This window comes from Medicago sativa, chromosome 8, assembly GCF_051527215.1.
Source record: "Medicago sativa cultivar Bolivia chromosome 8, Bolivia_mono, whole genome shotgun sequence".
Classification (NCBI taxonomy): Eukaryota; Viridiplantae; Streptophyta; class Magnoliopsida; order Fabales; family Fabaceae; genus Medicago; species Medicago sativa.
In genome coordinates, this window is record NC_140756.1 from 33878966 (window position 1) to 33906791 (window position 27826).

General features: G+C 32.0%; 1 protein-coding gene across 2 annotated transcripts; it reads left to right on the plus strand.

Annotated features, from left to right (window-relative positions):
* The first annotated feature begins 17050 nt into the window (after positions 1-17050).
* Positions 17051-25837, plus strand: LOC146898643 (unknown seed protein USP-like). 2 transcript variants are annotated; one of them, XM_085733679.1, is made up of 3 exons: positions 17051-17109; positions 23552-23657; positions 25024-25837. In XM_085733679.1, exons 1-3 carry the CDS (start codon positions 17071-17073, stop codon positions 25698-25700), a joined length of 822 nt encoding a protein of 273 aa, XP_085589805.1. In that variant the 5' UTR covers positions 17051-17070; the 3' UTR covers positions 25701-25837. The 2 variants fall into 2 exon arrangements, with proteins under 2 accessions (XP_085589805.1, XP_085589804.1); XM_085733678.1 differs by lacking the exon at positions 17051-17109 and adding an exon at positions 22758-22899.
* The last annotated feature ends 1989 nt before the right edge of the window (positions 25838-27826 follow it).

Here is a 27826-nt window from a genome sequence, read left to right on the forward strand (position 1 = left end):
ATGCTCTGATACCAATTGTAACACCCCGTTTTCCCAACGTAAAAATTTCTTAAATAAAATCAGAGTTTTTCATCATAAAACGGAATGTCACATTACTTAAAAATCGCAAATGGAATAAATAATAATTTATCCTTCAAAAATATAAGAACATAATCTTTTAAATCTCGCAGCGGAAATATTTCAACATCATAAATAGTCTTTGGCACGAAGGCCTCATCATAAAAGTCTCATAAATAGTCTAAAACATAATAATTAGTTCAAATCCAACAACTTCATTATAAATCTCTTAAAACAATACGTAAGGAATAGAAACAATGTCAAAACTCCCATCCCGTTACGTATCAGAGCACCTAAAGACACACTGTGAGGAGTCCACTAACGACCACGCCTAATCTTGATTACCTGCAAGTTACCCATACGAAGAGCAACATTTTCAAGCAGAAGGGGTGAGATTTCTCAAACAATAATATTAAGCTCATAAATCAAAAATTACATTTAACAACATAAACATCTTATAATTTAACAACTATAATTAAACACATAAACATCATCATTTATCTTAGCAAAATATCATCATATAGCAGTCACAGTCATCGTCACATATCATCATACTAAAAGACATCACAAAGTAATTCGTTAAAACATCACAACTTAACAACTTGACTTGATAATGCATCTAAACTCGACTATGCAACTCTTAACGTCTTAAACCATCTTGAATCATCATGAAATGCAAATGCATGTGGTACCACCAGGGCATTAAGCCCCCTTCGCTAAGGTCATAATTGGACCTGTCGGGCATTAAGCCCCCATCGCTAAGGTCATAAAGGACCTGTCAGGCATTAAGCCTCCATCGCTAAGGTCATAAAGGACCTGTCAGGCATTAAGCCCTCATCGCTGACTATGAAACAACACAACTCTAATGCAACGACATAACTTTCGTACAACTTAGACAACTTCATGAACATCTCTTATAATTCCATTATTATGGACAACTTCTCAAATTTTTACAACTTAGACCGACATTTACATCTTAAATAAGACTCAGCAGTATATGCAGCATATAAATAATTCATCTCATATCAGCATCATAGTACAACAACCTCAAATGATAATCAACATCTTAAACATCGCATCATCATAAGCATCATAATTAACACATATAGTGCATAAATACAAGATCACATCTTTATATACCCATCTTTAAATCACACATCAATTACATACACATCATCAATATCCACGTCTTTATATACACATCAATAAGTGATTCACAAATTACACTTAGTCAAATAATTCATCAATTACATTTTGTTAAATAACTCATTAATTACACATCATCAATTAACACAATTATCTATGAATTTGTTATTAGAAAAATTCAACGACACATCTGTGCATACAAAAAAAAATCTTCTATGCTACACGTATATACCAAAAATCTTCTATGCAAGTAACACACAAAAATTGCATGGATGCACAACTAGTCCAAATAATGCACAATGCATACACGTATAAATAAACAATGGGTTTGATTTGAATAGAAATAATAAAGACTTTATTCAATCCAACCAATTAAAATGCCTTAACCAATGGATTATTGACAGATAGACAATTCAAGAATTCAATGCAATTATATCGAAACTAAACCAATTACAGTATTCAATTGGGATTCATGGGTGTGTTACTTATATTTTCACATTCATAAAAGAAATCGATACAAAAACATTGCAGATAAGAAACATTTATTAAGTATAAAACTGAAATCTTTATCACCAAAAATAGACAATTTCATGCTAATCTAAGAAGACAAAAAAAGGCTTCACGTACATGCTTATATGTATGTATTAAAAATCACAAATCCATAGTTTCTATTCCTTTAAAATCACAAATCCTTATTTGCCGTAAGAAATTCTCATTCGTCCCAATATGGCTACACCAAAAAAAATTAATTTAAGATATCTAATTAAACCCTCACGCAACCAGCAACTCACAATACCCAATTCTTATTTCTATCTATGGCTTGGCAGTACCAACACATAGTATACAAGATTCCCATATGTATATATCTCTTTGAATCATAGCTACTTTTGGAATTCAACTTTTATCTTTTAATAAACTATTCAATTGATAACTAAAACGTGATAAAATTAAGGTCACGCATCACACTTCATGGTTGCATTCTAATCTTAATCGATATATAATTCTCAATTTTCACTCAAAACCCTAATCCTCAGATTCTCACAAACTCATCATAATTCATGTTAGATGCAATCTATTGATTCACAGACTTATTATTACTGAAAGATAGTCTCACCCTTACCTTAGATTGTTTTTTCTGAAATCAAAAGCAGCGTTCTTCGTTCCTAGGGTTCTCTCTCTGAGTTCTCCTCTTTCTTCTCTTCTCCTCTTTTCCAAAAAGCGGTTTCACGTAAAACTCTTTCTAACCTAACCTTCCTTATTTATAATACCAAATACTCTTCCTAAACCTATTTAGGCCCAATAACTTATTCTTCTTTCTATTCTAACCCCATTCTTATTTCTCTTACACATCAAAACTACTCTATTCCTCATAATCTTATTTATTTCTACACCAAATAACAAATATATTATGCTAGTAAATACCAACATATAACATAACAAAATATCATTCATTAAAATAAATCGACGAAATCATAAAAAGACATCTAATCTCAAAACTACCTCCAAATCTACTTACTCTAATAATTCTCATATTCTAATAAATAATAGAATAATGCCACTTAATAAAATACTAACACCTCACATATTTAAATAAATCACATAAATAGACTCTAACTTAATAAAAATAACTAAATAAAGGGGGGCGTTACAATTCTCCCCAACTTAAAAGAATTTCGTCCTCGAAATTCAAGCACAATAGAAAATAAATTTAGTCATTACTTCTTCAAACAAAACACAAAAACCACATCAAAATTAGTCAGTTAAACATGATCACGTAATAAAACATAACTACTAACTAGAAAAGATGACGACACGACACAACGACTCATCTACTTGGCCGGACGGACCGACCTGCTCAGATACCAATTGTAACACCCCGTTTTCCCAACGTAAAAATTTCTTAAATAAAATCAGAGTTTTTCATCATAAAACGGAATGTCACATTACTTAAAAATCGCAAATGGAATAAATAATAATTTATCCTTCAAAAATATAAGAACATAATCTTTTAAATCTCGCAGCGGAAATATTTCAACATCATAAATAGTCTTTGGCACGAAGGCCTCATCATAAAAGTCTCATAAATAGTCTAAAACATAATAATTAGTTCAAATCCAACAACTTCATTATAAATCTCTTAAAACAATACGTAAGGAATAGAAACAATGTCAAAACTCCCATCCCGTTACGTATCAGAGCACCTAAAGACACACTGTGAGGAGTCCACTCACGACCACGCCTAATCTTGATTACCTGCAAGTTACCCATACGAAGAGCAACATTTTCAAGCAGAAGGGGTGAGATTTCTCAAACAATAATATTAAGCTCATAAATCAACAATTACATTTAACAACATAAACATCTTATAATTTAACAACTATAATTAAACACATAAACATCATCATTTATCTTAGCAAAATATCATCATATAGCAGTCACAGTCATGATCACATATCATCATACTAAAAGACATCACAAAGTAATTCGTTAAAACATCACAACTTAACAACTTGACTTGACAATGCATCTAAACTCGACTATGCAACTCTTAACGTCTTAAACCATCTTGAATCATCATGAAATGCAAATGCATGTGGTACCACCAGAGCATTAAGCCCCCTTCGCTAAGGTCATAATTGGACCTGTCGGGCATTAAGCCCCCATCGCTAAGGTCATAAAGGACCTGTCAGGCATTAAGCCTCCATCGCTAAGGTCATAAAGGACCTGTCAGGCATTAAGCCCCCATCGCTGACTATGAAACGACACAACTCTAATGCAACGACATAACTTTCGTACAACTTAGACAACTTCATGAACATCTCTTATAATTCCATTATTATGGACAACTTCTCAAATTTTTACAACTTAGACCGACATTTACATCTTAAATAAGACTCAGCAGTATATGCAGCATATAAATAATTCATCTCATATCAGCATCATAGTACAACAACCTCAAATGATAATCAACATCTTAAACATCGCATCATCATAAGCATCATAATTAACACATATAGTGCATAAATACAAGATCACATCTTTATATACCCATCTTTAAATCACACATCAATTACATACACATCATCAATATCCACGTCTTTATATACACATCAATAAGTGATTCACAAATTACACTTAGTCAAATAATTCATCAATTACATTTTGTTAAATAACTCATTAATTACACATCATCAATTAACACAATTATCTATGAATTTGTTATTAGAAAAATTCAACGACACATCTGTGCATACAAAAAAAAATCTTCTATGCTACACGTATATACCAAAAATCTTCTATGCAAGTAACACACAAAAATTGCATGGATGCACAACTAGTCCAAATAATGCACAATGCATACACGTATAAATAAACAATGGGTTTGATTTGAATAGAAATAATAAAGACTTTATTCAATCCAACCAATTAAAATGCCTTAACCAATGGATTATTGACAGATAGACAATTCAAGAATTCAATGCAATTATATCGATACTAAACCAATTACAGTATTCAATTTGGATTCATGGGTGTGTTACTTATATTTTCACATTCATAAAAGAAATCGATACAAAAACATTGCAGATAAGAAACATTTATTAAGTATAAAACTGAAATCTTTATCACCAAAAATAGACAATTTCATGCTAATCTAAGAAGACAAAAAAAGGCTTCACGTACATGCTTATATGTATGTATTAAAAATCACAAATCCATAGTTTCTATTCCTTTAAAATCACAAATCCTTATTTGCCGTAAGAAATTCTCATTCGTCCCAATATGGCTACACCAAAAAAAATTAATTTAAGATATCTAATTAAACCCTCACGCAACCAGCAACTCACAATACCCAATTCTTATTTCTATCTATGGCTTGGCAGTACCAACACATAGTATACAAGATTCCCATATGTATATATCTCTTTGAATCATAGCTACTTTTGGAATTCAACTTTTATCTTTTAATAAACTATTCAATTGATAACTAAAACGTGATAAAATTAAGGTCACGCATCACACTTCATGGTTGCATTCTAATCTTAATCGATATATAATTCTCAATTTTCACTCAAAACCCTAATCCTCAGATTCTCACAAACTCATCATAATTCATGTTAGATGCAATCTATTGATTCACAGACTTATTATTACTGAAAGATAGTCTCACCCTTACCTTAGATTGTTTTTTCTGAAATCAAAAGCAGCGTTCTTCGTTCCTAGGGTTCTCTCTCTGAGTTCTCCTCTTTCTTCTCTTCTCCTCTTTTCCAAAAAGCGGTTTCACGTAAAACTCTTTCTAACCTAACCTTCCTTATTTATAATACCAAATACTCTTCCTAAACCTATTTAGGCCCAATAACTTATTCTTCTTTCTATTCTAACCCCATTCTTATATCTCTTACACCTCAAAACTACTCTATTCCTCATAATCTTATTTATTTCTACACCAAATAACAAATATATTATGCTAGTAAATACCAACATATAACATAACAAAATATCATTCATTAAAATAAATCGACGAAATCATAAAAAGACATCTAATCTCAAAACTACCTCCAAATCTACTTACTCTAATAATTCTCATATTTCTAATAAATAATAGAATAATGCCACTTAATAAAATACTAACACCTCACATATTTAAATAAATCACATAAATAGACTCTAACTTAATAAAAATAACTAAATAAAGGGGGGCGTTACAGAAACCAAGAGTTTCCATAAGTTAAAATAGACTGCACAACACGCACGGTCGTGCTGGTGAGGAACACGACCGTGCCTGGTATAAAAAACAGCCAAAGCTGGCTCCTGAAGGGACGCACAGTCGTGCGTGGGATGCACACGGTCCGTGCGTGTCATTCGCACATCATGCACACGGTTTGAAGGAGAGGGACACACTGATAACCGACAAAATGTAGGTTATTACCTTCAATTTTACCTCTATATCAAGTTTCTTTTGAGTGATTGCATGACCTAGTTCTCCTCCTTTTGTGTGTTTTAATTTTTTTACTTTGTTGGTCTCCTCTGCAATTTATTGCATGATTTCTGAACATTTGACTTGGTTGTATGTTTGGTTATGTAGGACTGGAGGCGGATGAAAGACGAGTAACGAGTAAAGCTTCAAAGTGGATGGATACATGTTTTGTTGAAGTCTATTGATGGATTCTTGCTGGCCAATAGGCGCCAAGAACCAGAACCATGTCGTTTGAGGCACCAAACACCTTGAAGAGGGTGCTAGGCGCCATGAGGTCACTTCAGAGGCGCCAACTCTCTGGAAGTGGGGGCTAGGAGCCCATGCAGCAGCGCAGCGTTGCGATGGTACGTGATTTCCATGTTGCGCATTGGTGCTAGTCGGGTCAAAACGCCTTGTGTCGGGCCTGTTATGCTATAAATACATTTTTAATCAGATTGAAAGTATCTTATAATCAATTTTGAGTTTAGAAACTTGTGACCTAGCAGAGAAAACACAGAGGAGGCGGTTTCCAACACCATTGAAGAAGATTTATCATGGATCATTCATGGATTGTTCTTGTAATTCTTCTTTAATCTCTTTCTCTTGTTTATTTGTTATGAGTAACTAAACCCTCAGTTGTTGAGGATGAGTAGACCTAGATGAATACTTTTGTCATGTGATTTGATTATGATTATTGATGAAACTTCTTGAATTGCTTTTCTTATCTCCATGCTTAATGCTTTTATTGATTGACCACCTTTAAATCGATTTTTGGTTTATATTGTGAAACGAAAGTTGAATTTATAAACGCTTTGAGATAAGAAATTCTTGCCTTTGTAATCTAGGAATAGATGCAAACCCTTGAAACCACTTGAGAATTCTTGTTCATTCATGCTTAATTCTAATCTTAAATTCACTAAGGAATTAGGAGTTATTTTAGAATTAATGGTTCTGTCACTAGTAATTACGGCAAGAATAAATCAGAGAATTCGGTAATAATTCGATAAGTTGATTAAATAGCCATATTCGAGCTGTTAACTCAAGATAGTCATCTAGCGAACCTCATCCTTGACAATTTTATTATTATAAAGTTCAAACCAATTTTATTATGCTTAATTTTCATTATTGCTATCAAACAAATATCGTACCTTTTTGTTCAATTAAGTAATGAGTATTATTCAACAGTATAACGCGATCCTCGAGTTCAACACTCGGTCTTACCGATTTAATTTTACTACTTGCATGATTTCGTACACTTGCGAAAATTGTTATCACGCACGGTCAATGCAAAGTGAGGCACGAGCGTGCCACATAAGAATGGTCTGGAAACTTGTTTTTTTCCAGCTTTTTCTTGGTTATTTATCCATGCTTTTGTTCCAAAGACATGTTCAACATCATTTTGGTCCTGAAAATAAAACACAAACTTTTGAAGTAAACTAGTTCTAAAACGAGACTAAAATACACAAAATCCTATTGAAATAAACACTTAAAAACCACACAAATTATGATCAAGATCCTCAATGCTTGAATCTTTGCTTGTCCTCAAGCTAAAGGCAAAGAATACTAGCAACATAACAATATAAACAAACAACACAAGCAAATTCAAATGTTTATTTCTTCCAAGACTTTGTTTTCAGAGTATCACAACCCCAAGTGTTTTCATGATTCTTTTCAACCCAACAACCAGTTTCAAGTGAGTGTGTGTGTAGTTCAGATTTTATTGCGCCTGTGTAAGAGGTATTATAAGGAAAATAAGTTCTAATTTTAACAGTAAACATACCAATTTTTTTTTCTCATTTAGTACATATAACCTAGGTGGGAATTCTTTATTTGGACCTTTGGTGTTTACTTTCATGGGGAACTGCAGAAGCTTTTTTATTTGTTTTGAGGGTAACCAAATCATCCCTGGGAAAGTAGTGATATATGGTGGTCACCCCAACTCGAGTCAATCCCTCTTACTTTTGTGCTCTGACCCCTTTTTCTTTTAATTGTACACCTTGCATTTCATTGTTCCCCACACTAATTTATACTACTTTTTACTTGAAATTTTTTAGGTTAAGTTTACCACTAAAGTTAGAAATTGTTCCTTAAAATACCTACCTACACACTTAAATATCTACAACTTGAATTTCACATTGAAACTGATGCGGGTTTAGTAGAAACACTCAAAACATAAGTTTTTATTTACCTCCATCATGCGATTGCCCGTTTGAACATCAGCACCCAACCTCAGGATGTCAGTACCCTGCCATTGCTGCTCGGTGAGGCACATGACCGTGCCTGGTATAAAAAACGGCCAGAGCTGGCTCCTGAAGGGATGCACGGTCGTGCGTAGGATGCGCTCGGTCCATGCGTATCATTCGCACCTCATGCAGACGATCTGAAGGAGAGGGACGCACAGTCAATGCAAAGTGAGGCACGACCGTGCCGAGTAAGAATGGCCTGGAAACTTGATTTTTCAACTTTTTCTTGGTTCTTTATCCATGCTTTTGTTCCAAAGACTTGTTCAACATCATTTTGATCCTGAAAATAAAACACAAACTTTTGAAGTAAACTAGTTCTAAAAGGAGACTAAAACACACAAAATCCTGTTGAAATAAAAACGTAAAAACCACACAAATTATGACTTATCATAAAGGTGGATTGAATGCTTTAATGGAGCCAGCTTTTGATCTGGATTTTTGAAATTAGTATCTTTATAAGGTAAAATTTGAGGTGAAATTTGAAGGTTCTGTGTTTGTTAAATTTGTATAACTAATACTAAAGAATGATTTGGGCGTGAAAGTTGGAGATTTGCAGTGTTGCTGCTTCGCAGTTTGTTGTGATTTTCACATGGAGTTAATGTTTTGTTGTTACTATAACCAAAATTGGTGTCTTGGGTTGTAAGTAAGGTTTGGTTATTGGGTTACTTTGGAGGTTGTTTATTATACCTTTTGGCTACAAGTGTGGTCACATGTTATTTTAGTAAATTCTCTGTTGGCATGTTGTCACGCATTGAAGCTCATGACATCTCCGAATATCATTTTGTTTACATGTATTTTACTCCTCATATAATATGAGTGTTTCTTAGAGGATGCCTTTTGTACAATGGTCTTCATAACAAGTAAAGATAGTTAATAGTGATTGATTATCCTTTCAACCTTACTTATTATGTTTAAGATATTTCACTTGATATTGAATGATGGAGGTGATTGTTAGGAAGAGAATCTATTTGAATCGGGCATGCTTTATGAATTCATTATATATCCAAAATGCTACTTCCTTATGAGAATTTGACATGTTATTTCTTGAGCATATCCTTATCTCAATTCCTATGAGAATTATTTACTATTCTTTTTAAATTTTGTACATTTTTTTTATTTGGCTTAGTGATCTACAACTTAGTGTTTGGTTGCATAAGGAGTAAACCTGTGACTAATTAAAGCTAGTGGTCCATGTAATATTCGAGCCTAATCTCACACCTTGTTAATATTCATTCACTAAACATAATTGATCTTTTTGTTTCGTATCTTTTCAGCTATGGAGCATTGTTCAGCTGTCAGATGATATAATGCGTCCCATCTCTCTTCACATCCTCATTATGATGGTTATGATTTGGAAGACATGAATGTAGACATTGCATTCTTGTTATGTAGTTTCAAATTAATTTAATGTGTTATTCTTGTTTCCTAGTATTCAGTGCAATATAGGGTAATGAGCAATAAAAAAAAGGTATAGTTTAGCATCTGTTTACCCTGGTTTTTGGTAAACAAACGCTGGTTTTCGAAAATGGTTAACTTGAGAGATCAACCAGTAAATCTCGGGGCATATTGTGTTTATGTTTGACAGAAAGTATGATTGTTCTTGTTGTAAAACCAAAAAATATAAAAGTCAGGATCAAACACGCGTCGAATCCGCGAAGTAAATTGCAAAGAAAAAAGGGTAAATTGCAAGGAATTTAAAGGATAAACTTAAATTGCATAAATGAATGTAAAGTGGTACACAGATTCATACATTTGCAACTTGTATACTCGTTTATCCTATAGTGCGGATAGTTTGAGTGTGTAAGTTTTGTGTGTACGCAAATTGTGACCCGTTTTTTCCTATGAAAAACTCTTATTTATACTACACAACTGCCTATACAGAAACCGTCGAATGTAACCGTTAATAACTACCCTAGATATCTTTTGAATTTCAAATGACATCTCTCTGACAATAACTGCTGTTTGGCTTGTCGATCTGGCACCAACTTCTCTTCGATATCTTGCTTGCTTGTCGAAGCTTCTCCATCGAACGGCGAAATCTCTCTAAGTCCATAAACCTGATCCAGCTTGTGAGTCGAACTTATTTAGATTTCTTCAAAACCTAAGTCAAACTTAGTTGATTGCATTTATTGTAGCCTGTCGAAAATACAAGCTAACAATATCTCACACACCTACATTGTCAATTTTTTTCTTTTTCAAATGTTTATTTTAGCGTCGATTAGGCCGACTCAAAAGGATTTAGTTGACTATACATATGTTGACTTTAGAATCGGTTCATCCGACTCTAAATGAAACTGTTGACTTTAGTGTTGGATAATTCGACGACTTTCAACAAGTTGCCTAATTCAACGTCAGATGAGAATAAAGTCAAACTTTAATTCGGCCTGGCCGACTCTAATAGCCTCGAATCCCAAAAAGATGACGCTAGCCAGTAGATTCAGCTTTGTTAGCCTGTCCCCGACCCCGACGTTAATCCGACGCTAAATCAACATTAGCGTGCTTTTTTGCGTTGTTAGCGTGGGTTTTTGGCCGACGCTAAAATGCAATTTGCTTGTTGTGAATAGTTTTAGAAATATCCTTTGTTGTGAATTCAAACAAAATCACACTAATAAATTTAGAATTGTGAAGCAAAAGGAAGTAACAATTAAATTAAAAGTAGCTTCAAACAAAAATAACAATATACCTAATATCTAAGCATAGAAAATTCACAAGCGTAATTAAAGCAACATAGGCAAATGAGTAGAGAAAACCAACACTTAAATATTTGTTTACCTAGTTTGAACCAATATGTCGTATGTATGGGGAGAAAAAATCTCTCTAACCCACTATGAAATGAATGGTACAAAGAGGTAACAAAAATAATACCTCAAGCTCACAAAAAACAAACATTAATTTCTACCCATTTTCAAGTCACTCAAACCCACAATAAATCCTAAGAGAAAACATGAAAACAAACTTTTATAATTCTTCTTCTAATGAGATCTCAATATCCAACATGTTCATGAAGTATTTCTCAATCCAAGAATCTCACCCAAACAAACTCAACACTTAGTGTATAAGTTCCTTTGGCTTTTCAAGATTACTCGATAAATGATAAAAGAATGCTTCTATTGTGTCCAGATCTCATGACGAAATAACACCATGATTTTCCTGGATCGTGCCCTCATTAGAATTCATACAGAAGACCATTGTTGCAAGTTTGTTGAATTGCGTCGCGATTTCAACTGATAGTGCCATAACTTTTGATGAATCAATACATGTAAATAACTACACCAAATCTTGGTGTGATTTTGAAAAATCTTCTTTGAAGCTCCATTCGTTTCGTCTAGAACTAATATTTGAAGAAGTTATGTTCATGTCAACTGTGTAGAGGCATCTCTACTTAGCTTTACTCATGATCATAAACGATTCGACTACAAATGTTATGCACTTCAAGAGGTAAACACATGAATCTTTAAAATATTTAAGTATGTGTTTGTTAATTTGTGATTATTGATTTAATCATCCGTTCATCAAGATTTGTTCCACAAAGAGGATTATTTTTGTTGTTGAAAAAACTGTCTTAAAATGCCAACAATCATATTGTTTCTTTCTCTTTATATCACCCAAATCGACGCATGCCAAATTATATTAACCAAAATCCTTTATGGAGTTTCCTACTCTTTGCCTCCTTGGACCAACACTCCCAAGTAAATAAATAATTTGGAAAGGGTAACCAAATTAAATTCTATCTAACACAACACCTTTGAAAAAACCTTTTCTACAAAGTTACAATGTAAAAAAAGGTGGGTTGAAGTTTCCACACCACCTCCACACAACACACAATTTATTGTAGCTTCTGACTCCAAAACATTCTTAATGGCAAGATTTGATCATGTCATAATACGATTAAGAAGTAGCCTCCAAGAAAAAGTCACCACTTTTGACAACGTCAAACTCTTCCAAAGCTACCTAAACACTCCCTCCTCCAACATAGTCAACCCGCCATCAAGTAAGAGAATAACCTCTAACACTTTGTTGGCGGATCTCACAAAGAACACGCCTTCCCCCTTCGGCCTTCATACCTAACAATCCTCCTTTTTCGAACCACTCAAACCCCCAATTAAAACTAAAATACGATCAATTAAATCTCTCTCCCAAATAAAAGGTTGTCTACACAAATTTAACCTACACACCTCCCTAATCTCACCCACCTTTGCCTCTTGTTGGTTTGAAATAGAATAAATTTGATGGAATGTAACATAATGTGGTGTGTTTCCTACCCAAATATCTCACCAAAAACTAGTGTTTTCACTAGCGACGGACCAGGAATTTTAAGACGTGGGGGCAATATTCGGCATATATAATATAAAAAATATGATAATTTTTTAAGAATATATGTATACATCGTAATATACTTTAGTACTTTTTAAATTATAACAATACACGAATGTTTTTGATGAATGAAAAGTAACAATTTTTTATTTTTATTTTTGAGGGAAACAATTATTTCTTACATTACCATGTTATATCGATTGTTGAAATAAAATAAAATTGCAATTGTAAAAGTATTATTGATGAAGTTTTTTTTTTTTGCATCAAACAAGATAAGTATTGTGTATCGTCTCCACAGGGACTAGCGCGATATCAAAGACCATTCAACATCAAATATCATTCTAAGTATTAAGAGTACTTGTTTGTTTCAATTGTAACTAGATAAACTAAATTGCAAAAGTAAAAGTTCAGATTAATAAGGCGTGAAACTTGTTAGGACTAAAGTTCCTTATCCAAGCGTTACACATAACCTAATGATCATATACGGTTTCTAGCTTTTCAAACAATATTATCACAATCACTCGACAATAACATTCGTGTCCAAATGAAATCGTTAGTTCTAAGGGATTGTTTAAACATTGATTTCCCAAACATTTAAACAATCACAAAGCCGTTCGGATAATCTAATCAACGATTTCCCAACCGATTAAATGTCCAAAAGCATTAAGTCCTAGATTATAAGTGATTATCAAATATTAACATCCATGTCTAGATTATTAACTTAAGATAGATTGTTATTCTATGTCTAGATTCAAGAGTTCGTGTCCAAATCATCTTGAATCTCTTTGAAAGCATTAAGAGCAAGAATAACAACAATATTGAATAAAAATGCTAGAACCATATATTTATAAATCAAAAGATTACATGTTAGCAAGATCAAGTACCTCTAATCCCAACAAAGGAGATTTAGCTACTCATCATCATGGAAGCCTTGCAAGAATGGATTGAAAGAGAAAGATTCATTACAACTTGTGATGTCTCAACAAAGGAGGAAGAATCCAACTTCTAATCACTCTCACTCTATATGCTCTAGCCCTATTTCCTTTCTAAAAAATCTATATCTGAAAACTAAGAGAAAAACTAAGAAGAACTAAGATCCCTAGATCTTTTTCAAAGAATAGCAAGTGGGCTATTTAAAGAATTTCTCTTCTGCCTGAACTCGCCTCGCGAGTAATTGCACTCGCAACTGCGAGCTGATGTTTCTTCACCACTATGCAATTTAAATTTAATTATACTTGTTATCAAATGATTGTGAGGGACAAAATTAAATAGGTGAGACGTTCTTTATGGGTTTTGTTGTTAGTAAGCAAACAAATTAAATTTTAACTACCTAAAATTACCTCAAAGCTACTAATATGGACATATAGTAGCAATGCATTTTAATAAAATTGTGCAGGCAGGAGCCCCCACACTCTTGTGAGTGGCTCTGCCACTGGTTTTCACCATTTTCCACCTATCTTACCATTCCCCAATTTCATCCCATTATATCCTCTATACTCATGAAATCTTTCAACCACCTAGACGCATACCAATGTCAATTTGATTCTCCTAGGTCCACCAAACGACCAATTCCTATACCATACTTAAAAGAGAAAAACTATAATTTATTGTATGATGAAAAGAAGGGGTTGAATGTAAGCCATATGACTGAGAATGAAAAGGAGAAGATTAGAACTACAATTCTTTTTTACTTATAATATAGATATAGGAATTATAAGTTGGATAGTCTATAACATTAGTAATCTCATTCATGCTTAGGTTTATAGGAAATATAATAACACATACGAAGAAACTTCATATGAAAAATTGTCTCAAAAGTCATGTATTCAAATTCTATTTTAAAAGGATGTATTTAAATTCTTCTTTTTTTTTTTGACAAAAGGATGTATTTAAATTCGTAAAAGTATACAAATTAATTTTGTTGATCCAAATTATTTACATATGAATTTCGTAACATATATCTCAAGAGCACAAGTTAGCAAGACAATGTTTTATAAACTAACAGAAAAAGACTCAAAAGTGTGTGTATAGAATTTTTTTCCTGCACTAGAATGGACCGCTCCATTTTCCTTGCACCTATAACCTATTTTATTAATGGACCACTCCCTGATTTATTTTAAGGAATTTGAGATTCTCTAAAACGAAGTTGAGATCCTCTCCATTTCTTACACTAAATGGAAATTTTTATTATTATAGTTTTGATGTATAAATGTCCAATTAATGTCTCCAATTATATAAATGTGTGCATTTATATCATTTATAAAGGGCCGCTATTTCGATCACGAGATTTTGTCCCTTGATCGCCGAAACCCAACGACTAGACAATTACTTCCCTATTCCTAAATACATGATATAGTCAATCATTTCATACATGTTAATACACAACTTTGATCATTAATACAATTAGTTATCTATAATAAAAAAATATAAGATCTTGGGCGGAACTTGTCATTTTTGTGGCGATGTTGCAAATAAGATGGCATGTCCATGGAATGAGAGGTTTTATATGCGTGCAGTGCAAAAATAAATTGAAGGTAGATAAATAGAGTAAATTTAAATTCAAGTGTAGTATTGTTATATTAGGCAAATGTAAACATATGTGTCTTTAAGGGTATATGTTAATGAATAGGAATATATATGTTTAAAAAGTCGCACATTCAACTTCAAAATAAAGTTGAGATATTGTGTTTTCTAATGCAAAGTTGCTACTTGTACATTCCTTACTATGCATACTTAGGATACAAGTTAGAAAGACCATTATAATTAACAAGAAAGCTGACACATGCCCTTAAGTCATTGATTAAAGTATTAAAAGTAACAAGTTTGTATTATAAAGTGGTGTAATCATTGTATTGACAAAAGTAACAATTTGTATACCAAGTGATTGAACTTAGTGATTAATGATCTTCACCAAATGATGAATTGTTCGGAAGAACTCGAGTTCTATTCTTGCGTGGAACAATTCTTAGCCAATCTGTACTGTACTTATCTCACGATCAAATGTCCATCTTACCAAGGCCCCATTCTCTTAAAAACCGAAAAGTTAACAAAATATAAAATAAAAAATTATATACTCAAGAGAAAATTTTCTTTCATGGATTCTTCAATCAATATTCTTAAAACACTAATTAACAATGTCCTATAATTAACAAGTGTCATTTGACAAAACTTAAGACGCATGTCAGTATATGATATTTTATGGCAAGACATCGTAAATCTAATTACTAGAACATATTACAAGTTCCTGATTTTATTTGATGTCATTTCCATTATCTAACTCAAGACACATGGGCTATCGCCCATTTAGGTCAAATGTTAACACACCAATTTCCGATGTTTTGTGGTCAAATATACGTGGATATATATCGGTGCATATATCAACAGAAAAAAATCAACTTGAGTCATGCAATATGGTGATGTGTCTACTTGCATGACTGGTATCGTGTTGCCTTATTAGAAATCTTTGTGAGAAAATTGATTAATTGATTTAGGAAAATAATGTAAATATATTGTAACTTGGAAAAAATTAAAGCTTCCGAATCTATTTGAAGAAAATAGACAATTCGGCTGCGTGGCAATTTTTTGGTTTGTATTAGAAAAAAAATTAAGAGGAGAAAATATTTTTTAATATACAAAGTGATAGTAATAATTTTTTATAACAGTTCTCATGAGATTTTAATTTTGTATCATGAGGTTATATTAAGGTTAAACTTTTACGACTAAATTATTGATGTGTATTTATGCATTGCTAAAGCATTGAAATTTACATGCAAGGTGTTGCAATATAGAGTTATCTTAGGTTAACTAGGTTACTTATGCATAACTAAATATAACCAAAATGAATAAGTGAAGATACTTATTAAGAAGTAAAAAAATGAAATTTAATTTGGAAATCATGTATTGAACATTTTAAAACTTTAAAAATTGACTTTTGGTTTGATTTCGTTCCAAGTATGATTTGTTCATTTTTAAGTTTTTAATATTATTTGCCCATGTATTTCTAAAAAGGAAAAAAATATTTGTCCATGGTAAATAATAAGTTGAGGTAAATGGTGTCAACATAAGTGCGATGATTTTTCTCTTCTAACTGTACAAGTATCTATGTTTAAAAAGAAGTGGACCATTTACGTATCAATATATAATATGCTACTATAAATAGTATTTTTACTAGTTTTTATAGATGGTCTCATGATAGATAACATTTACGTCTATTAATAATATGAATACATTAATTAGATTACAAAATGACAACATGTGCATTATGAGGAGGTCATAAAATTCACTATATATAGTAGTAGCTGCATTGTAACATTTCTTCACCAACCTAATACACATATTAAGTTCTAAGCTTCTGCAATGGAGTTCACTCATCTTTCTATTTTCGCTGAATTTTGTGTAAGCTATTTTTTTCTTCGCTTGATCACTAAATACATGATTGAATATCTCAACATAATATAATTTCATGCATTTTTCCTATATGTTGACACATTATAAATTTACAATGTTATATGTTTTCCATTAGCAATAACATTGATTGCATGAAAGTCTTTATAAATCAAAAGGAGGATGCATGCACACACACAAACAAAACTTCATTTTGCTAATGGTAAATGATCTATATATAGCAAGAGATAAGTGATGTTATTAACTCAGCCGTTGAGTACATTCAATGAATCACAACAGGGGTTCACCTTAAACATAATATATTATCATACATATTCTTTTGATCAATTTTATTTTTTGGTATTTGTCAAGTATAGTGTATTAAAAAAGAATGGGTGTTAAAAATAAATTATTAGAAAGTGTGATAATTTATTTTTTAATAAAGGCTTAAATATGTAAATCGTCTATGTAATTTGAAGTGTTTTTGCTTTTCATCCTTGTATCCTTTTGTAAGTTGATAACGTTATACTATTCGTCCCTCCCGGTAGCTTCTGTTGCAAAAAAGTACACTTGGCTAACAGAGGATGATGTGGCAGTGGATGACATGGCAGACAGCGTTGACATGGCAAACTTGATGATGAATCACACAGAGAGAGGGATCAAAACCAAAAAAACAAAATTCGTAGAGGGACCAAAACCAAAAAACGAGAAGTCGAAAAATTCAAATTTAAAAAGTAACAATTCTACCATCTTCTTCATGTCTTTCTTTCACCATTTTCATCTTAACCGCACATATTCACCATTTCTTCTACCCATATCGTCCATTGATGCTAAAAATTCAAATTAAAACCCAAAATCTAAAGTATCCCGGCTTCATAGGCACACACTCATATATATTAGGGAAATGATAACGTGTGCCCTCAAGACACATGTTATGGAATCTAAAGTGGAAATTTATTCTTCTAAAAATTTACCATTAATGTTTTCTAATAAATATTTACCATTTTTGAAATCCTTAACTTGTGTTCTAAGAACACAAGTTAGCATAACCCTATATATTATCCATAAAATATTTGTGTGTGTGCCCAAACACCATTTATTTGGTCTTGTGACCACATTAGAACTCTTCTCCATGGGAATATACTCGAACCTAGCCACCTAGGTGATATATAAATTTTTTAATGTTATAAAAATTATTATTTTTAATAGTAAAGGTTATTTAAACTTTTTTAAAGGTCTATATTAAATAAACATATGTACTCATTAATCTTGTAAGCATGTGAAGAGTTAGATTACAAACTAGTTGTTGATGGTCTTAGATTCTTAGCGTTAATCACTTGAAGTTAATAGGAAAATTGATCATTAAAATTATAAACTTTGAGCAAGATAGTATTAATTTTGGATAGTTCTACAGTACACTCATAATTGTGATGATTTTTCTTTTCTAACCGTACAAGTATCTATGTTTAAATTGAAGTTGAACATTTACGTATCAATGTATAACATGCTACTACAAATAGTATTTTTACTGGTTTTTATAGATGGTCTCATGTTGTATAACATTTACGTCTATTAATAATATTAATACATTAATTAGATTACAAAATGACAACATGTACATTATGAGGAGGTCATCAAATTTACTATATATAGTAGTAGCTGCATTGTAACAATTCTTCACTAGCCTAATACACATATTAAGTTCTAAGCTTCTACAATGGAGTTCACTCATCTTTCGTATTTTGTGTAAGCTATTTTGTTCTTCGCTTGATCACTAGATACATGATTGAATGTCTCAACATAATATAATTTCATGCATTTTTTCTATGTGTTGACACATTACTAATTTACAATGTTATATGTTTTCCATTAGCAATAGTATTGATTGCATGATAGTTTTTATAAATCAAAACGAAGATGCATCCACACACAAACAAAACTTCATTTTGCTAATATTGGTTAATGATCTATTTATAGAAAGAGACAAGTGATGTTATTAACTCAGTCAGATAGTACATTCAATGAATCACAATAAGGCTTCACCTTAAACATTTAAACATAATATATTATCTTACATATTCTTTTGATCAATTTTATTTTTTGGTATTTATCAAGTATAATGTATTAAAAAAGAATGTGTGTTAAAAATAAATTATTAGAAAGTGTGTTAATTTCTTTTTTAATAATTTATTTTTAACACACATTCCTTTTTAATACATTATACTTGATAAATACCAATACCAAAAAGAAAAATCGATCAAAAGAATAAGTATGATAATGCATTATGTTTAAGGTGAAGCCCTATAGTGATTCGTTGAATGTACTGACTGAGTTAATAACATCACTTGTCTCTTTCTATAAATAGATCATTAACCATTATTAGCAAAATGAAGTTTTGTTTGTGTGTGGATGCATCCTCGTTTTGGAGTGTTTTTCCTTTTCATCCCTGTATTCTTTTTTTCTTTAAAAACTGTCCCTGTAAGCTGTTAATGTTATGCTATTCATCCCTCCCGTTAGCTTCTGTTGCAAAAAAGTACATGTGGCTAACAGAGGATGACGTGGTAGTGGATGACGTGGCAGACAGCCCTGACATGGCAAACCTGATGATGAGTCACACAGAGAGAGGGACCAATATATAATATGAGTGTTCCATATGAATGCTAATTTTGCTTGAATTTGCGGCCGTTCTTTATGGACAATCGGTTAGGTTATTACACACACGATGCAATTTTTCTTTGGTACCTAAAGCCTTTCAAGCCACCCTGTTGTATTCTTATTTCCTTTGTGAAACCACTTTGAGCCTCCAGACGAAAAATTTCTTTTCTTTATTAGTGACGAATCGTGTCACAGTCCTACACTTTAAATGCACCCTTTTTGATTTCACTTGGAGTTAGATAGGTATTATTATGATTGCACATGCTTTCAAACTAAGTTTGGGGTTGATCATTGGAATTAGCAACATTTTAAGTTTATGGTGGGGTAACAGTAGAACACATTTGTCAGAAAAAATGAAATAAATGTATATGACCATGGATCTACACAAAAAAAAAAAAAACAGAAAAAGAAAATAATCAAGAGCCAAAAAAAATGGTCTCTTAAAAAAATGTATGTTTTTGTGAAATAAAAAGACAAATAGTTCTACGGTTTTACCCATCTTGTTTGAATCAAGGAAGGAAGGAAGACAATACATTAATGTTTAGAATCCCTTCGATGGCACACACACATATATATGTAAAACTTACAAATATGTTATTCCTCCGATGACAATACATTATTCTTAGCATGTTTTTCAAGTATTTTCATTAGGTTTTAGCAACAAAAAGGAGGAGTATTTGAATGATTGTCTATGATTTCAGGACTTTTGTAATAATTTCTATATTTGAGTGTGTAATTATAGTTTTCCCAAAACATAGCAATTTTAGAGGTTTTTTGAAGTAATTCACGAAGAAATCATGCATATCGGCAAATCAAGAACATCTGAAGAATTGTGAAGATTCAAGAGGTCTCGAAAGACTTACAAATGGGAGGAATTTTGTTCCCAAGTTTTGAGGCAAGTTATTTGAAGAGGAAGACCTAAAACGACGGCAAATCGGAGAACCTGGTCCCAGGAAAGACCTCACGCGCCTAGCACATGGGAGAGGCACCCATGGACCTAGGGCATGGCTTTGCCCTCTCTCTCATGCGCTAGGCACACTAACAATGTGCCCCGTGCATCTTGAAAATGCGGGGCACAAGCATCTTTTCCTGCTTTTATTTTGGGTAAAGCTTGCACTTTTAGCCCAAACCTAGGTAGAAACTCTCACTATAAATACCAACCTTCCTCATTATAAAATTCTCGTTCAGAAGTGGCAGTTCAAGAGGAAGGCTACTTTGGAGCTTCGGGAGAGTTTCTATCTTCTCCTTGATTTTCTAAGGTATGTTTTTATCTTTAGTAATTTGTTTTTAGTTACCATTTTAGGTTTGAGTTCTAAGATGAACCTCTGTTTATTTTTGTTGGATATTTATATAATTTAAGGTCGTTTGTGTTTTATTTACTTTTTGTTCGCTATTATGTTTTATTAGGAAATTCCTTAGTTTATTTCTGCGAAAGGTGCAACCCTAGATCAGGTACTTAGGTTGTGACAGGGCCTAATATTGCTATCATTAACTGGATGTTTATATCCTTTTACTGATAACTATCTGTCTAGGAAGTAAGTGATTATTAAGTAGCAAAAGATACCGAAAGATAGTTGACCCTAGTTGTAGGTACTTAGGAGGTGACATTACTAAGACTGAGCGGTGCTCTACCGAACCTAGGATGTAACTAGTTAGTAATTAGGGAAACAAGTGGCTAGCTAAAGGAAATAAGCCGTAGTACAATAGAACCATTCTCTTGAAACCCTTAGTAAGGTAGACGTAGATTAGGGCTGCCCGTTTGTAGAACTACTAAGAATGTAGAGAGAGTGTGCTATGAGTGTCATAAGATTCATAGATGGGAAGACCTAAGGGAACCTTGACCTTCATTGCCTTGGGAAACACTGGAAAACCAATTTAAGATAAAAAACACGACATTACTGTTACTTAATTTCCAATAATATAAACAAGGGGGATTCGATGAATCCTAACCGCTTCTTACTTTTTTGCAACCAAAAAGAGGTAAACTTGCTCTGTTGCAAACAGATAAAAATTGTAACCTATCTTTTTTACCGTCAACTTTCTAAAATAAGTAACGCATATTGTTGTGACGAAACGACAATCCATGTGGATACGATACTCTATTTATCACTTTATTACTTGGTAAATGATTTGGTACACTTGCCATATCCGACCATCACCTTATCCTCCTTTCATGCTAAAAATTCAAATTAAAACCCAAAACCTAAAGTATCTGGGCATCACAGGAACACACACACACACACACACACACACACACACACACACACACACACACACACACACACACACACACACACATATATATATTAGGGAAATGATAATGTGTGCCATCAGGACACATGTTAAGGAATTTAAAGTGGAAATTTTGTCTACGAAATTGTTCCAATTTATTCTTCTAAAAATTTACCATTAATGTTTTCTAATAAATATTTACAGTTTATGGAATCCTTAACATGTGTTCTAAGAACGCAAGTTAGCATAATCCTATATACCTTAAAATATTTATGTGTGTGCCCAAACACCATTTATTTGATCTTGTGACCACATTAGAATTCTTCTCCAAGGGAATATACTCGAACCTAGTCACCTAGGTGATATATAAATTTTTTAATGTTATAAAAATTATTTTTTTAATAGTAAAGGTTATTTAAACTTTTTTAAAGGTCCATATTAAATAAACATATGTACTAATTGTATTAATTTGGATAGTTCTACGATACACTCATAATTGTGATGATTTTTCTTTTCTAACCGTACAAGTGATGTTATTAACTCAGTCAGTTAGTACATTCAATGAATCATAAATGATCTTATTAACTCAGTCAGTCAGTGTATTCAATGAATCACAAGTGATGTTATTAAGTCAATCGGTCAATACATTCAATGAATCACAAGTGATGTTATTAACTCAATCGGTCAGAACATTAAATGAACCATAAGTGATCTTATTAACTCAGTCGGTCAGTAAATTCAATGAACACAAGTGATGTTACAAAATGACAACATGTGCATTATGAGGAGGTCATCAAATTCACTATATATAGTAGTAGCTGGGTTGTAACAATTCTTCATCAGCCTCATACACATATTAAGTTCTGAGCTTTTACAATGGAGTTAACTCATCTCTCTGTTTTCGCTGTATTTTTTGTAAGCTATTTTGTTCTTCGCTTGATCACTAGTACATGATTGAATGTCTCAACTTCTTAAATCATTTTGTGTGATTCCGTAATATTTCATGCATTTTTTTCTATATTTTGACACATTATTAATGTACAATGTATATGTTTTCTATTAGCAATAGTATTGATCATGAAAGTCTTTTTATTTTTTTGAAGAATTGATCATGAAAGTCTTTATAATTATAAATCAAAACGAGGATGCATGCACAGACACCCGAAATTTCATTTTGCTAAAAATGGCCAATGATCTATTTGTTTTTTTGGTGTACGCCAATGATCTATATATAGAAAGAGACAAGGGATGTTATTAACTCATTTTATTAAACATAAGTATTCTTTCAATCACTTTTATTTTTTGGTATTTATCAAGTATAATGTATTAAAAAAGAATGTGTGTTAAAAATAAACTACTCTATGTTACAACTATATTTCATAAGTTATCATGACAACTTTAAAAAAACAAGTTGAGAACAACTTATAAACTTATCATAAATTGTTTTTATACGCTTTTCAAGGGGGTTTCTTCATAAGTTCTTATATCAAGTCAATCCAAATAGGATATTTGTTATTTGTTGATTTCATCATTGTTTTAATTACATTGACATATGAATATTTCATAGTTGATTTTGGTGGGAATCAATGCTTCACAATCGGGGGAAGATTATTGGAAAACCATTTGGCCAAACACTCCTATGCCTAAGGCTCTCTCGGATTTGTTGCAGCCTGGTTAGTAAATACTTTTTTTTTATTACTCTCCATCTTAAAATAAGTTTTAAAGTTATTATAATTTCATTTACAAATATCTATTTGTCTCTAAATATAAGACCATGTAAAAATTTCTAAATATATTTATTACGCTTTTTTCAAATATACTTGTTATTAATAATATGGGAAATGTTAACTTGTGCCCTTAAGACACAAGTTTAGAAGTCAAATGTAGAAATAATGTATTGGAATGCGTACATTAAATTTAATCTTTAATGTTTTAATGAATTGAATGCACAAAGTTTAAGAGAATATTTCTTTTTTTGGATTTCTTAACATGTGCCCTTAGGGCATAAGTTAACACTACCCTAATAATATTAGTATGTTTAGAAATATGAAAAGTAACATTAGATTCATTTATATACAAAAGTTAATTTAGTAATAATCACACATTTTAGACAAATTTATTACTTTAACAATTCATGTTCTTCTAAAAAGGGGGAAAGATAGTGTATTTTTTAAAAGGGTCATTCTAACGGGTTTCCCCGGGGAACTGGTTAAGAAGTAAAATATAGTAATATTTGCATTAAACGCTTCAATAATGACCCAAAAGGATAATATTTGCATTCAAAGCTGTGTAATCAATGTATTATATGCTAAAAAAAATTATTTTTTACTTAAAATGTTCTCTTTTGTCTTTCTTAATCAGTGCCCGGGGTACTGGTTAACATTGCCCTTTTTAAAATTATCATCGAGCCTGTGAAATAATTTTTGTTTATTAAATTATATTTATGAATACTAGTTAAAAGAGTCAGCTAACTAAAGATCACAAACAAAAAAAGTATTAGTTCGCCCATAAGTTTTAGTTCAACAGACAAATTATCTCTCCATTTATGTGTGTGAGTCTTAATGATTATTTGTTATTTTGTTTATCTAAAACCAATATGTTACCTCTAAAAAAGAGTATTTAAAAGAGTTAATGATTTTTTTTCGGCTCCTTTTTTATAAATAAGTAAAATATTAAATTAATTAAAACCCTTAATAGAAACAAAAATATCCTAGTTTCCGTCATAAAAACTTTTCCACTTATGCTCTAAACAAACGATGGAGTACTCCTGCAAGCCAAAAACGTTAGAGCTAGGTGAAGCCATGAATTCATGTTAACCATTAGAGGTGAAGCCATGGATATGTTAACTACCCAAGCAAGCCATTATTTCCCCAATATGAAATCCTTAAACCGAATAGTAGGTACCAATGCAAAACTAATTTGAGTAGATAGATTGATTTATAATGAAAAGGATTCCTTTTCATACATTTTGCACTTGCATATTCTTTGTAAATTTTATGACTTATGAATTAGAAATTACTTTTGTATTTCCTGGTGCAGAAAGCGCAACCAATCTACCCATCATAGGTGAAGAAAATAAGCAATATTGGACCATCTTTTTTGAACATGACTTATATCCTGGAAATAAAATTAGTTTGGGCTTCAACAAGAATAATGATAAGTCTCAACCTTTTGGAGTTGCCGCATGGTGGCTTAAAAAAACAAGTGAAGAAATAAATCAACCTTTTGGGGTTGCCGCATGGTGGCTTAAAAAATCAAGTGAAAAAACAAGCCAACCTTTTGACAACTATTGTAGAAGCCTATCTGCTATAGGGGAAGATAAGTATTGTGCATTATCCTTGAAATCAATGATGAATTTTGCCATATCAAAGCTTGGAACTAATATTAAGGTGATTTCGAGTTCCTTTGCCCTAAACCATGATCAATATAGGGTGGATGAAGTGAAGAAAATTGGAGACAAAGCAGTGATGTGTCATAGATTGAATTTCAAAGAGATGGTATTTTATTGCCACCAAGTTAATGCAACAACAATTTACATGGTGTCATTGGTGGCTTCTGATGGAACTAAAGCTAAGGCACTAACTATTTGTCACCATGATACAAGAGGAATGAATCCTGATGTTCTTTATGAAATTCTCAAAGTCAAGCCTGGAACCATCCCTATTTGCCATTTTGTTGGCAACAAGGCTATTGCTTGGGTGCCTGACTCGTCTTAAAGTGTGATATAGGGGGCAATATTTTGTGCAAATAACAAACCTTATGTATAAAGTATAATCCATGTATTTGAAATAAATATATAGTTCTTAACTAATTAGAGCTATTAGTTTGGCACACATTGGTGGCCTATGTCCAATGTAATGTATGTTCATTTGATGTAATCAGTAATATCAAGCTTCTTGTTATATGGACTCAATGTCATAGAAAACTTCTATCCTGGTTAGGGTTGTAACAACAAATTTTTGACGAGAAACTCGCCATATTCTTTTGGTCAAAATTTTAAAGAAAACTACTTTCGTTTCCTATTGAATAACTGATTTTCACACAAAAAAAAGATGAAAAGATAATGGGGAAACTCATTGAACGATAGTAGAAGAACACGTTTATGAGGTTGAAGTGGAACTCAAGAACATAGTTGAATTGTGACGCTTTAAAAAAAAAAAAAACTAACTTGAAACTTAGAGAACATCTTCCCAAGTTGATACTTTGAGATCAGACAATTTAGTTAAAGTAGTTTTAATAACCATATTCTTAGATGAATGCATTTTAGTACGACCATCCTCTCACATGAGTGCATGGTATGAAACCTTCCTCTTAGATGGAGAATACTCCATGCAAAAAGATTTTATATGTAATAATATCCACGAATTTCTTTTATAATACTTGTGATGCTTAACTATAAGTCAAAACATGATTTATAAAAAGATATTTAATACGCAATAGATTATCAAAACATGATTTATAATACTTGTTTGATAAATAGATTATCAAAAGATCTTTCAAGTGAGTGTATGTTATTTTTATATGCCTCGGTTGTGTTTTTTTCGGTGCCTTATGAATTATAACCTTCCTTTCTTAACCTATCTTATAATCTTATCCCTTATTACTTTCAAAAAGATGGAGAACCTCAACATCAATGGTGATACTAGCTTTCAATAATATGAGGCAACGGGCGGAAAGAGGATTAAACACCATGAATTGACCACGAGATTCATGCTTAAAAATCAAATCTTGAAAGATTTGGTACAAATAACAAATTAAAATCCCACTACAAAACAGGGTAAAAGCGTTAACCACAGTACTAAGATCTCAAATCAAAGGTTGACAAGAAGAGATTATAATAAACAAAACAGACGATCAGATTAAGGATAATCAATCGAACGAAAATTCCCACAAAGGACAGACAAGAGAAGGGACCTTAGGGGAGAGAGAGACAAACTTTCAATAATGCAACTGCTAAATTCTTGTTAGCCATGATGCTTCTATTGAAGTAAATATGAAACCACAAGTGTTAGCAAATTTGATAAGTGCTAGCTATGAAATTTGGGCCTACCAGCCACTATAAATCACATAATATAATTTGCTTTCTAGCTTCAAATGGATCAAATGACGTTGAAAAAATGATTGTCGACCACTTGTGCTAAGAGGAATTCCCAAACAGGAAAACTTGGCAATGATGTGTTGAACTAGCTAGATAACAATGGACGGCAAATATATGGCAAATATTAGTGTATCACGTTTACTAACCTAACTTTATTGGGACATTCATGAAAAGTAGCACTAATAGAGAATGAAATTGATAAATGTGAAACCAAAAACTCCAACTATATATATCCACCATTTTCGGCCACAGCATTTTATATGTTAGAATCTAAATTATTGCGGCGACGACCTAATGAATTCGTAATTCTAAAATGAATTTTAAATTGAAACTTTTAAGTGTGTCGAGAGAAAATAACTTTAAAATGAAAAACTTTTTCAATAGTTTTTCAATAGAAACTAATTCCGTTACGGTGTGTCGTGGATATCTCTCTCCATTAGTGAAAGATCTAATTACTGATAATTTAAGTTAGTAACGTTATAAGAGTTTAACCCTTTTTGTTATACTTCCACTAGTGAAATAGCTAATTTTTTACGATAAAAATTACTTTAATTATTAACACAAGCAAAAAGACAGGCACTCACGTGCATGTCTTTCTGTTCTTTTTATTGCAGCAACGTTTGAAAATTATGAACTGTGTTTTTTTTTTATGAAATTTTGATTTTAATTAAAACTAATAAAAATATAAATGTTTGTTGCTTTCAAGTTATAAAAAATCAAACTAACCAAGATTATCTATTTCAT